Raw genomic sequence first — 14,259 nt, 5'->3', positions numbered from 1 at the left:
CTTGTCTACGGCCACCAGTATTTTTTAGCTTCATTCTTTTTCTAAGTCATCCAATCTCAATCTTGATATTTTCCAACTCTTCAAGGTTCAAATCCTCGATCCATTCCCGTAATCCTCGTTTCTCCAATCTCTACTATTCCCTCACACCGTACTTCATCCTTCGACAAATACTTTCTACTACGCGCTACCTCTTTCTGGAACTCCTTACCTTCATCTGTCCGCCATGCTCCTACCCTGTCCACCTTTAAATCCCTTGTAGTTTAATTTATCTCCTTTCTAGCCAGCTTTCTCCGAAACTATAATTTGTATTCTTTTATTTTATTAATTTTAATTTTTAATTTTTGTAAGTACTTATTTTTATTTATAAATATTTAAAAGTTAGGCCAAACTAATCAGTTTACTAGTTAGGCCACCTTCAAGTCTACATGTAATAAAAATATAAATAAATTAGTGGAAAATAGTCCTAGAATAATGAATTTAGTTTCTTCTTCTTATTTTTTACTAAACGACGAAGTTATTAAAAAAAGCAAACATAATTAAACTAACGAATTCAATTACAAGGAGATTACTTTCTTCTTTGTTCTTTTTAATTGTTTAACGTCATTAATTTGCAACTTAATACAAATGAAATTTTAAAGGAGGAAAGCAGCAGAATGTTAAATAGAATAAAAACCCTTCTAATGGCCCCTTGCCGGACGTGCGCGAAAATATACAATAAAATAATAATTACAGATAATTTATGTACAAATGATTTACGCATTTTCACGTATTTTAAAATAAGTCACGTAGACTCGAGCGGTTACAGGAAACGGTTAGACTAACTGGCTGCTTTGTATATTTTTGCTGGCTAAGTTCTCATATTTATAGACGCTTGTTCATTATCTTCTTATTAGGGACTTAAGTCCAGGAACACCCTTAAAGTTGTTGGTCCAATTCCTTTTGTCTCGAGAGACAAAGGCGAGCCCTTTATTACCCCCAACTGCAACAAACTTCGTCCACTTAAGTTTTTATAATTATTAAATTATTTTCAAGTTTTGATTTTTTTTTTTTTCCGGAACTCAGGGCTTACAGTTAGAGAGGCGATAAGGATAGTCTATGAAAGTGAGGAACAGAAACAAAACCTGATGGAACCATAAGGATCGCTATGAAGAATGGATTAATCTAATAAAGTGAATTTTTCCAGTATTCAACTGCATTTTGAACAATATATGCATTGTTACAACCAATGAGATTTTAATGCTGTTGTAAACAATAGTAATTTATCATTTAATAAATTGTGAACAACAACGTTAGATAAGGACTATGGTAGTCTCAAGGATAGGAATTGTGCAATATTAGGGGAAAATGAGTAATCATCGGAAATAATGTTTTGAGATTGTTCTGAAAAAATTGGATTTTGGGCAAATGAATGGTGTTTTTTTTAAATTTATTTATATATATATAAAATTATATTTTAAGATCTCAACAGCCATATCTTTTTGAGGTTATCTGAGCCCTAAATAGTGGTCTTTACAAAATAGATTGTATGTAGACTTCCTTTATGCGCCCTTTAATTTAATGATTTCTGTATAATAATAAGAATAATCATCTAGAAGGATATCAGCTCACCGAATGAGCCTCATAATCAATAGATTTTCCAGTACTTTGAGACTTACTCAAAAACGGTCCCCTCGATTTAAATTTAACTTTGTACAGTGATTATAAATTCTACAAGTTTTATCTGGAAGTTTTTTTTATTCGGGACCGAAAAATTCGGGAAAAAATTAAAGTTCACATATTCTTTAAACAAATATTTTTAATATATTAAATATTAATCCTACAGCATTTCAAATACAAGATAAACTTTGTAAAAATAATGTTAACATTAACAGAACAATGTACACATCAGACATACCTGTAACCACTACTCTGAACATATGAAGACGACACAACCATAATAGCCACAAGTACACATCCTACATTAGCTTCATACAAGTTACAGAAACATTTACATAAAATAGAATCCTGGGCCAAGAAGTGGCGGATTAAAATGAACCCACAGAAACGCCAGCATGCCACGTTTACTCTCTGGCGGGGCTCCTGTCCACCAGTCCACTTCAACAGCAATCCTCCTTCCTTGTACACAGATCTGGTGCGCTACCTTGGGCTCTTCATAGACAAGCGACTCACGCAGAACCCACACACTAGACTTAAAAGACAAGTAATGACGAAACGTGCTAAACTGCTTTACAGACTACTTTTGGACGACGCTCTAAATTGCCCATTGAACTTAAACTATTAATAAACAGTACTATTCTCAAACCTATGTGGACTTACAGGACTAGAGCTGTGTGGTTCAGCCAAACCTACAAACATACGGACAGAACAAACATTTCAATCAAAACTCCTCCGACAGATAGCTGACGCTCCTTTCTATGGTGACTAACCTCACTCTTCACCACGACCTCAACATTCCCTTTATAGACCAACTCGCCAAGACTAAATATCAAAAGTTCCATACTGCTCTCTCGACTAGCTCTAATCTTCTTTTACTGTCTCTCGCCTCCTCTGACATCCCTAACAATACTCCTCGCCGACTGAATCGCCAGTGGCCCCGCGACTTCCTTACAGTCTGAAGAACTAAATCTCTCCTCTCTCCTCTTTACATTCCCCTCTCTCATATAGAGAGTGCTACTGCTGGGTAGCTTCTCTGCTCCTGCTCTTCCCGCACTAGTTCATCTCATTCACCTCCTATTTACTTATTGTATACATTTATACAAATTGTAAATTACAAAATAAATAATTAAATAACAGAATTGAGGTTGATTACTCCAATTTGGCATAATTTTGACGAAAATAAAATGTACCCATTATGAACTTAAGCTCATTATGATCTAAAGATTAATTCTTACGGAAGTTTTGTTAAAATACAATTTCACATCTTCCAGTTCCTGTAATGTTGTTAATTCTAAAAAGTCAATAATAATCCAAGGAAATAATAAAGTCAATTATAATCATGATTCTCCGGTAAAAGGACCAAAAGGAAGAAGCCTCTTTGTTACAACATCCTGTTCTTTAATCTACTTACAATTAACTTCTTCCAAACAACTGACATCGTAGTAAATAAACTCATTTGTTTCTATTGCTTTTATTTGCAATATTTCCTGTGGTTTTGCTTTATATAATAATAAATAAATAAATATATATTAATTTTATATTGTTTATTGGTTAAATAAAGGTAGTTAATTTTATTTTTATTTTGAACTTTACCTTTGCTTTGAATTTTTGTTAATTATTGTAAATAACTTCTGTGATTATGATTTAAAACTCTTGAAATACATTTCAAAATAAATATATATTCTGAAAGAAAACTGTTACAGTTATTTTACAGGAAATATTTACCACAAACATTACTGAAATTAACCCCTTCATGAACAATTCATATATAGCAAGGACATGGTCATAATTTGAAAGTTCAATAAAGATGTTATCTGGATGCTGGACTTGGATCTCACGATAATAAATTCCGAATATAACTAGAATTTCAAAACATTGAAAATAAATGTGATTGGTTGATTGATTATATTCATACAGCCACAGCCAATTGCAGAATACCATTCATACGAGCAGAATACGAGCAGTACGCTCGTTTTTATTAGAACAATAAGGCAATATTATGAATGCAATATTATTGGAACATCATGATTCACTGTGGGCGGTGCCCAAGTTAACTTGTGAGTAAATTCTGGGAAGATATTCTTCAACTTAGATTTTTTACTTGAATAAATGTACATTTAACGAAAAAAAAAGCGCTACAGCAGACAGCCAGTTACGAAAAACAAATAAATAAATATGAATGGTTGAATTAAACATGAATCTAAACTCCATCTACTAGTTTAGTGGTCCAAAACTTTTTTACCCAACCGTGATGCACCCTATTCATAATTCATTCTGGCACACCACAAAGTTTTCAGCTATTAAATCAGTTATATAAAATGCATCTTCAAAAATTTGGTAACAACAATGCAATGTGGAAATTCTATTCTGTTGACAATTTACTTTATCAGCGGTTATTTAGTTTTGTTTTGTGATGATCTTCGAGCAAAATACATCTATTGAGCCCATAAAACTCATGAGATTGTTTAAAGCCTGTACTACCTTCTAGGTCAAGGGATGGCGAACCTTTTTGAGACGTTGGTCAAATTTTGTTCATTTTTTTTTTTTTTGTTTAGTACTAGCTCTTGGGTCACTAATGCCCATTTGCACAAGAGTTAAGTTTAAAAATTTTAAATTGAATATTTTCAAAACTTAACATCTTTAAAACATCAGTTGGCTTAACGGGTAAAACGGGACGAAACAAGTGCTATGGAAGTCTCTTTTTACAAACATAACTGAACAAAACCTTACAAAAGTGGGTTTTATCTGAAGAAAAAACTAAATATGGTTATTTGCTTTGGGTTGTCGATTTTTTTGTAACAAATAAAATATGAGTAAAATTATACATTTTATTTGATATTTTGTAAACACTTTTGCTTTATTTCAAATACTACAAAAGCGTTTGTAGTCATTTGCGTTTTAGAACTGTAATGATCAAACAAAAGGTTATAGATAGCATTTAAATTGCTTTTGTGTCAATGCGTGATTGAAAAAAATACAGATAGAATATAAATTATCCACACAATTCTGAAAATCTACATCAACCCGCGTAAACAAACAAATGGTTGCCTAGCAATTGTGGGTCAGTGAAAAAGCTTGCGCGGGTCATACACTGACCCGCGGGTCTTAGGTTCGCCATTACTGCTCTAGGATCTCTAGGAAACAATCTAGGAACAGCGGCAAGAGCCGGCAGTCAAACATTCGATAGGCCAATACGCAATTTGGTGACGTTCGAACGAAATATAAAGTAGAACTACCTGCGTTTCTTATAGGTTTTGAGTCCTGTTGTTCTTCCAAGGGCAAAAAAAAAAAAAAATCAAGAGATACACATTTCAAATAATTTTTCAGATTAAAAGAATCTCAGAACATGAGATTTTGGATACAATTTTCTTATTTCTATTACTTGATAGGTTTTTTTGTTTTATTTTAGAATATTCATTTAAATACAACTCCCCAACAAGATCTAGGGTGAAAGATGTAAGTTTAGACTTGGTATGTAGTCCCATTTCATCCACATTGTTCTGGTTTTACTTAAACGGAACCACACTATTTGTAGACAACTGTCTGTCCCATTTCTATTTACTATGCACAGTGACACTGAATTGATCTAAATGTTGTTTTTTCACTAAAGTTATGTACATAAACTTAAATTTACTACATATTTGTATCAAACAGACAAAATTTAAACTATAGATTGCAAAATTGAATGCGCATTTTTGCACGCGTACAAAATTAAAAAATAATAATAACAATACGTTGCTTAAAACCAATAAATAAAGTGTATGTGTAAGATTTCAAACAATAAAAGCTATAACAATTTATAAATTTTTATTGTGTCTTTAAAGTTTTATAGAATATAAAAAGATACGACAATTTTGATTTTATAACTCTTTTATAACTTACAAGTAAAAACTTTAAGAAATTCTGTTCATAATTTTTTAGGCCTCCTATAACTTATTCGATGTGAAGGAATTATTTCTAAATTATGGTTTTACTTTTTGTCCCAAATTTTATTTACTTCATTTCAATAAAAGAGAAGAAGAAATATAATTTCTGAAAATTTTAGAGTGCTCACCATTGAATGAAGAGATCTGGTCCAATAAATATAAATACGATTCTGGGTTCTTGAAGTGGTTTACAAAAGACATTACAAGTGAATAAAAGGAGAAATGTCTGTAACAGAAGGAACAGTTAGAAATACAGCGGAGATAGAATCAACGAAATTTACTGAGCGCTAGTAAAAAGAATGGATAATATCTCAAAACAGCTTCCATCACAACCTCAATAAAATCTTCCTTTTCAAAGAGACTAAGAAAACACTAAAAAAAAAATATATATATATATATATATTTTGGAGGTTTAACCAATAAAAATAAAGTTTTTTGAGACTCAAGATATACTCTAGATGTTTTCAAAGACAAAAATGGACGATTTTGAAATAAAATGCTTGAGAATAAATAAAGTCTGAAGACGTAGAAGTAATGGGAAAATTTAGCTAGTTTAATTCATAGAAAAACCTCATTTACTGCCTCGAATACTCCAATACGTATGCTCTAACTGACCTATTGCCCTCTTATAACTGAGATATTTCTAAAAGAATAATATTTTTACCCTTCATTAGTAAAAAGCATCGGCAAATTTCACGAAAACGTTGGCTGAAAGGCAGAAAAAGTTTAAGGCAATCCAAAGTTGCCCCTATAAAGGCAATACTGCTCAAACAAATATAACTTAAAGTCAAATTTTTTTGAAATCACTACTTAGTTCACAGAGATTTCTTAATTACTGTTCATTATTTTTGGTGACTGATTCATAGTTTCAATAGGATAAAAAAAAAAAAATAATTGCCATTTCAGTCGTGATACATTTATTTTGCCGAGCTTTCGATCTAAAGGGACTAGGTCCTCTTCAGGGCTAGTTTACAAAGTAATATTTTTACATTACAGGGTTGGTGTGTCTTCTATCTTGTCTGTTCATGGACTGAGTGTGATCGGTCTGTGTGTGATAACACATATCACACTCAGTCCATGAACAGACAAGAAAGACACACCAACCCTGTAATGTAAAATATTACTCTGTAAACTAGCCCTGAAACAGTCCATGAACAGACAAGAAAGACACACCAACCCTGTAATGTAAAATATTACTCTGTAAACTAGCCCTGAAACTAGTCCATGAACAGACAAGAAAGACACACCAACCCTGTAATGTAAAATATTACTCTGTAAACTAGCCCTGAAACAGTCCATGAACAGACAAGAAAGACACACCAACCCTGTAATGTAAAATATTACTCTGTAAACTAGCCCTGAAACAGTCCATGAACAGACAAGAAAGACACACCAACCCTGTAATGTAAAATATTACTCTGTAAACTAGCCCTGAAACAGTCCATGAACAGACAAGAAAGACACACCAACCCTGTAATGTAAAATATTACTCTGTAAACTAGCCCTGAAACAGTCCATGAACAGACAAGAAAGACACACCAACCCTGTAATGTAAAATATTACTCTGTAAACTAGCCCTGAAACAGTCCATGAACAGACAAGAAAGACACACCAACCCTGTAATGTAAAATATTACTCTGTAAACTAGCCCTGAAACTAGTCCATGAACAGACAAGAAAGACACACCAACCCTGTAATGTAAAATATTACTCTGTAAACTAGCCCTGAAGATGACCTAGCCCTTAGGTCGAAAGCTCCGGCAGAATACAAATGTATCACGACTGAAATGGCAATTACTTTTTCATCCTATTAAGGATTTCTTAATTCATATTAAACAGAAATCTTTTTCCAATTCAACTAAATTGGAAAAGTTTAAACTTTAAAGCGATAAGCTTTAAGAGAGAATCAGGAAACTAAATTGAAATTGTTATTTTTGGCGTAAAAACCACGAATCTAACAACTGAAGAGATTATATTCTTTTATGACTACAGCACTATAGGACAAGTTGACTTCTTGAGGCATTGTTTTTAAATTGACTTTTTACTTTTTAATAATTTTTATAATGTAGGCGCCTAAATTATTTACATTTAATTTAGATTATAAAGAACTTCATTTTTAATCAAGTAGTAACTTAACCCTTAAATTTTATGTAAAATTACCGACTCTTAAATACAGCGGGAGTAACGTTGGTCACGTCTTAAGAATTCTATGATTATTATATGTTCAAATACCCTGCTTATAGTTTAATAACGACAGTTTACTTACCTGCTATTAAAGTATCGCTATTATCTTCCTAAATGATATTATAATTGGAAATTCGAAACAGGATACCGAAGATACTCCACTAATTGGGTTATTTAGGAGATATTTTACACAATAATAAAGAATGCAAAGCAAAAAAAGATATGCTTTAACTCCTCAATTATTACTCCCCCGAAAATCAAATAATCCTTATTTATAAACAATGAAAAATTTCGGTGTTGTATTAGTAAAAATATTTTGAAAAAACGGTTAAAATGTTCTGTACATTCGCTCAGTATTTTTTTTAGACAAGATTATTCAGAGAGAAGTGAAAACCAAGACATCTTAAAACTATTTTTTACGAACTCCTGGACACTTACATCTTTTTCAAAATCGATTTAAATATTCTTTATTTCAAATTAAATTAAAATATTCTGCTTTCAAGTAGTTCAAAACCAAAATTAAACTTCTTTCGCTGGCAAACAACATTCTTATTTCTTTCTAAAAGTTTTATTTTAATTAAACAAAAGCTAATTTTAAGCCCCCCCCCCCAAAAAAAAGCTTTTCACAAAATCTATAAAAATGTTTCTGAACAATAAGGTTACTGATATGTAGAATTTATTTTTTCCACGGCCAACTTTTTTTTAAAAAAAAAGCTCCCTTTAACGCTCGTAATTCCTGCTTTTGAAATGTCTCTTTGCGTTCATAAACACTCACGTTCGTGTTTGAGTGCAGGAAATGGTAATTACCGGGGCGCTAATTAATATTGTGGTAAAAAATTAAATTACAATCATATTTCCCATTTATCTAGATTAATTTATCAAGATTTATTATATTTATTTAATAAAGAAATACTCTATAAAAGAAAAAATCAGTCTGTTAATTGATTTCTTATTTTAACAATTACAGTTAAAGAACTTAAAGATAATACAACACAGTTTACTTTACGTAAATTAAAAATATTAAAATATAAGCAATTTTGGTAGGTTACTTGTTTCTTGGTTAATAAAGGGTAATTGTGTGTTTTATTTCGAAAGTACCTGAGCGTAACAATTGTCCAAGATATTTGCATTTTTAACTTTTCCGTTGTTATTCGCGTTTTCCACCATAAAAACGGCCGTAACTTTTCTATCCTTTATCCTACAACAAATCTGCTTATTCCAAACGAAAGAGCATTAAATTTCCTGTAAATCTGCTTAATCCAGATCCACGAAACGTTTCTTACAACAATAAAAGTTTTACTTTAATGTCTAAAAAATTCGTTCTCGATAATTTTTGTTAAAATTTTCAACTGCAATTTTTGCAATGATTAATGAATCAAGGAGTCACATAATTTCAGAAAAAGTTGCGCATTTATTGAGCTTCAAGACCATATGGATTTTTTTTTGGTTTTTAATAAAACCCTACCCCGAACAGAGAGGGGGGTAAATACAGAAAACTGGGAACCGACTTTTCACTACTAATTTACTCAAATGTCAATTTTTGGAGAAGGAACAAAAAGAAAAGTAACATTTTAGTTTTTCACAATTATTATTTAATAAAACGGAAGTAAAAAATAAAGTAGCAATAAAACACATTAGTAAAAATGTACTATTGGGAGGTGCCTAGATAAAATAGCTACAAAAATTGTTCGAATTATTCAAACAAGGAAGTGGGAAAGAATTGTGGCAAATTTTTAGTTTCTTGACTACAATTGTTTGTGCAACATATTTTAACGACATAATGGAGGTTTTTTTTTTATCAAAGTTAATTAATAATAATTACACCCTGTATAATTTTAAATTACTAAAATAGCTCAAATAAATTTTTTGTAAACTCGGATCTATAACTTTTCTTTGAAACAATGTCTAATGAAACTTTCTTTACTACAATGTTTTAGAATATTATACTATTTATATTGTCAGTTAGCGTTGTAAGGGTAGTGAAACCCCACCACTCACCCACTCTAGCCAGAGAGAGAGAGAGAAACAGCCCCCTCGGCACACAGAGAAGGGAGGCTCGGTGAATGTATATAAGAACGAGAGGAAAAAAAAAAAGAGATTCTGTGATTCTGTTCAAAGTCTTGCACTTTAATTGTACACATCGTTTTAGCCACGTCAGTCAGTCTGTTCTGTTCTTGTAGTGTAAAGTATACAGTCCTTGGCAGTCAGTCATATAAATATATAAAATCTTATACCGATACTAAAGTGTTATTTATCCATCAACGTCTACGACCAACATCTCCTCAAACACTATTACAGCGTCTATATTCATCAGTTATGAAGCAGAATCTCTTTAAAAGAAGCAGATTAGAATGTTCCTTACCTTATAAATATTATTGCAAGTGATGCAATTGATCAAACTGTCGTAATAGTTTTGTTTGCTATTTTGGTGGCATTGCAACGGACATATATGCGTTATTTGCTTTTTATGTCACTAGAGCTGGTTGGTTCATTTCCTAGAGAATTTCATTCGTTTTGAGCGAGTAGATTGGCAAATAAATATTGAGTAGATTGGATAAATAAATACAAGATCAGTCTATTGATCCTAGTTACGAAGAGTAGCACTGGTGATAGAAATGGCCAGCACAGATCATAGAATTACTAATAAAAATAGTTTTTGGGAAGTGTTTTTCATTGAGTAGTTTTTTTTACCAAATCTAAGTTGGTTTTTAATGAAAACAGTTAGAAATTGTTAGTTCTAACTTGTTCTTAAATAATTTTAATTTCTCAAAAAAAGAAGGTAGTTTTAAAGAAGTAAAATCTACTTTTAAGAAACGATTTTTCTTCTTTAAAGCTAGATTTCACAAAGTGAGCTCACGATTGTGAAATGAACGATGCAGACTTTTCTATTTTTTTGAAAAAATAGATACGGGAATCATAGAAATTCGAACTCTAAGCTCCCTAGGACGATGTAAAAACATATTTTGGGCGATGCAGCATCACACGATATTTAAGCATTGCCTTTACTGTTCTTTGACTGGATTCAGGAAAATTTTGGTGTAAAAATAAAACATATATCACTTCCGGGAACTATTAAACTTGCCTTCCTAAATGAGCTTTTTGTTCTTTTCCTTTTTCTTTGACGAGGAAATCTGGTAAATATATCTTTTCCACTTTTCATACCGGGAAATAATCTTTTTTAACCGAAACTATTTGGTTTTCATTAAGCGCTAATCCTTACATTATTACGTTGCAGGAATTGATTATTATTTCAGAATATTATTATTTCTTGTAATGCGAAGTGCAGTGACTCTCCGAGCCACATTTTCTTTCATGTTCTATCCTCCCCGCAGACCGTTCACCGATTTAACCAAAGGATAACCTACTACATACCGTCCATTTTCAGTGCCAGAGCTTATTGCTACTAGTACCTCCTTCTCTGCCATGGTTGATATAATTTAGTGTCCGCAATAATCCACCTCTGGTCTGTATATCCAGCCAGATTAAATCTAAGCTCGATGGCATCTACAGTCCGACAGTAGTTACCGCAACATTATATTACATCTTGCCTTTTCCATTCTCAAGTACTACTGACAAGGTCTGCAAGTAACATGGGACTCGACCGCGCTTTCAATTATTATTCGATTTATTGATTTCACTAGAACACTTAACGTTTTAGAACTAAATTTTATTTAAAATATTAGGATCTATAAAGAAAAATAGAAGAAAACCTTTTACAGTAAAAACTGATAAAATCTGTTCATTAAATTGTCTTTTCCAGGTGGTTGAATTCTTCAAATTGTACTCATTGAATTATATAAACTTTATAGAGTTATGATACCGTAAAATAAACACTGAAATGGCACTTAATTGAAGCTTCAGAACTTTAATTCTCTATTTCAGAACTGATTTAAATTAGATGTTTTAGAAAAATGCACAAATTGAAAGTTACCTAGAACTGCATTTATGCAACGTGCACAAGAAGTTTAAAAAATGATAGTATTTCACTTTAAATATATATATATATATATATATTTTTGGACTTTAATATTCATTTTCAAAATAATTTTCAATATGGATGCGTGAAAGTTCATTATATTTTAATTTTATTTACCTTTATGTAGTAACATCATCTGGGTAAAATTTTGGGTAAGTCAGTATTGTGTTTAAGTTGGCAGTTTGTCTGTAATATTGCCCTCCACAGCTGCTCCCTACCATTCGTGCACTTACTGCATGCCCAAGATTATGTGATTTGATTCTGCAGTAGATTCATTACCACAATAGCATATGTGGGGGTCTATTTGGATGCCCAACATGTGCTACATGGTCAGATGTGTAATTATGGTTGAATCTCAATCTACTGTTGGTCCTGTAAAATGTTTTACTAACTGAATATTCCCTAAACCATGGAACATGGGTACAATTATCATTAAAAATGTTTTACAATAAAGGAAGGGATAGATTTTAACATAAAACCTTAATATAACCCATTTCTTGAACTTTCCCCTAATCTGTTAATAGTTACGCTCACTTACACAAATCAATTAGTAAAATAATTTATTCGTTCTCCGATGAACTAAATACTGGTATTTAGTTCAGTTAAAATTAGAAATCCACAACCTTTAAGATCGCAATGCTCTCTAAATCTAAAAGGAAGTAAAAATGAATACAGAAAACGGAAAATGTTTTTCGAAACAGTGTAATGTTTGTTTCGATTTTAAAATTTCTTTTTAATAGATTTATTGCAATGTTTACTTTATTTTGAATTTTCAAGTATAATTTCCAAATAGTAATTTAAAAACTAAATCTCCCTGTTGTTTGAAATAATAGAAGGAAACTATTGACATGCTGGGATTATTTAGCAGGAAATACACTAAAGCATTATGTTAATGTACAATAATTTTCCTTTTTATAGTGAATCTGTTATTAGTTATTATCTGTAGTGGAGTGTTCTACTTTTTTTGATCCTTAGTTTTTCTCGTCAACTTACTCTATTCCAGTAGAAATTAATTTTTGACAAATCTTTGATGCTTTCTATTTTTATATTTTTCATCTATGTCTACAGAGATACAAAAAAAAAATTCTAGTACGGTTTCCAAGTCTGTCAGTCTGTCAAATATTATCACGCCCAAACTAATAAAAAAAAAACAATATTGTAACAGGTAAGAAGCACATGCCACCACATAGTAGTATTTCAGAAGAAAATAGCAGATGATTTGAGTAAAATTTATTTCACGTAGCCTGTTCTTCTTGAATCTCATCAATCACATATTTGTGCACGTAAAAATTTCATATTCTACTCAATATTAACATCACCGACGCTTCAAAGAGACATGTGCTTAATAACAATAATAAAATTGAAAATACTCCAAATTCTACATCACCTGCCTTATCACTTCTACGATTCTAAAAATAGTTGCAATGTTCTTCTTTAAATTGAATGGTGAAGATGTACCGGAGGGAGGATTTGAAGAAAGGTATTAAGATCAGTTAGGAGGGAGTAAACATTTGGTTAGAGATAAATGCTAAAATTAATGAGACTCTTTTGAAACGAAGTTAGACTATATTAAATATAGTCTCATAATATGAAAGAACGTGGACTGCTATTTGATAAATAATTAATGTTAAGAACAAGAACAGGTTCCAATGGGCGAGAATACTTAGATTCTTAGACTGATTTGTAGATTACAGAATCTAGAAAATATGTTAGAATATCAGACAGAATCTTGGGTGAATACCCTGAGATATGGTTGTACAGTGGAGTCTCGGTTATCCGTCACCCTTTTATCCGTCTATTCCAATTAACCGTCACTGTGCTCAGTATTTAAAAATTTAAAAAAAAAAAATTTAATGCGGGCTCTAATTTAAGATTAGTGACGGTCACAACCCCGTTCAACGCAGAGTGTGAATATTTTCTTTAGAGATTTTTTCCTTTGTCTTTTAGTGTCCATCATTCGACAGTTTGTGGGTTTTTTTCCTAAAAAGATCAACCATAATCAAAACCGCCCACAAAACCTGATTAGATGTCGCAGACATTGTATTCATTAACTTTAATAGAATGAATTGAATAATGAAAGATACCTTACCTTTAAGGCTTAAGCGTATAAACGTATAAAATATGTATACAAGTTAATACAAAGTTTTATACACATTAAACAAATGAATCTGGAAATTTTCCTGTTTTTTTCCATTATCCGTCTATTCGACTATCCGTCACGTGTCCGGTCCCGGCCATGACGGATATCCGAGACTCCACTGTATCTCCTTTTCAACGAGTCGCGTAATTGCCATTCTCTTGCCTTTTGGTAAGAGGGAACTTAACTTGTACCATCAATGACTTAGTTTAGACTTTTGGCAAGTGGGAAAAACGAATGTTTCACGTTCTTCACAGATATGGTAGACGTTTGATTCTTGTTTTTTCGTCTGATATAGTTTACTGTCGTAAGTACAGCTTATTTCTCCTATTGTAAAAGGTAAATATCTGTAGCAGCTTGCGATCCTAAGAAATAATCTTT

General features: G+C 31.8%; 2 protein-coding genes across 9 annotated transcripts in view; one reads left to right on the top strand and one right to left on the bottom strand.

Moving 5' to 3' along the window:
* fry (microtubule binding protein furry) overlaps positions 1–14,259 on the bottom strand; it is a 218,636-nt gene that overhangs the window by 151,726 nt on the left and 52,651 nt on the right. The window lies entirely within an intron of this gene.
* CNMaR (G-protein coupled receptor) overlaps positions 1–14,259 on the top strand; it is a 119,570-nt gene that overhangs the window by 95,971 nt on the left and 9,340 nt on the right. Inside the window, exon 6 of one of the 4 annotated variants that reach the window (XM_074119699.1) lies at positions 1,063–3,376. The exons of the other annotated variants lie outside the window; for them this stretch is intronic. Coding sequence (XP_073975800.1) covers positions 1,063–1,136 — 74 coding nt within the window. The 3' untranslated portion in view covers positions 1,137–3,376. Of the gene's footprint in view, positions 1–1,062; positions 3,377–14,259 lie in introns of those variants that run through there. 4 annotated transcript variants of the gene reach the window in all.

This window comes from Rhodnius prolixus, unplaced genomic scaffold, assembly GCF_049639745.1.
Source record: "Rhodnius prolixus isolate KJV_2025 unplaced genomic scaffold, Rpr scaffold_2, whole genome shotgun sequence".
Classification (NCBI taxonomy): Eukaryota; Metazoa; Arthropoda; class Insecta; order Hemiptera; family Reduviidae; genus Rhodnius; species Rhodnius prolixus.
Note: the sequence above shows the minus strand (reverse complement) of the source record. Positions and strands in the feature narration are given on the sequence as shown.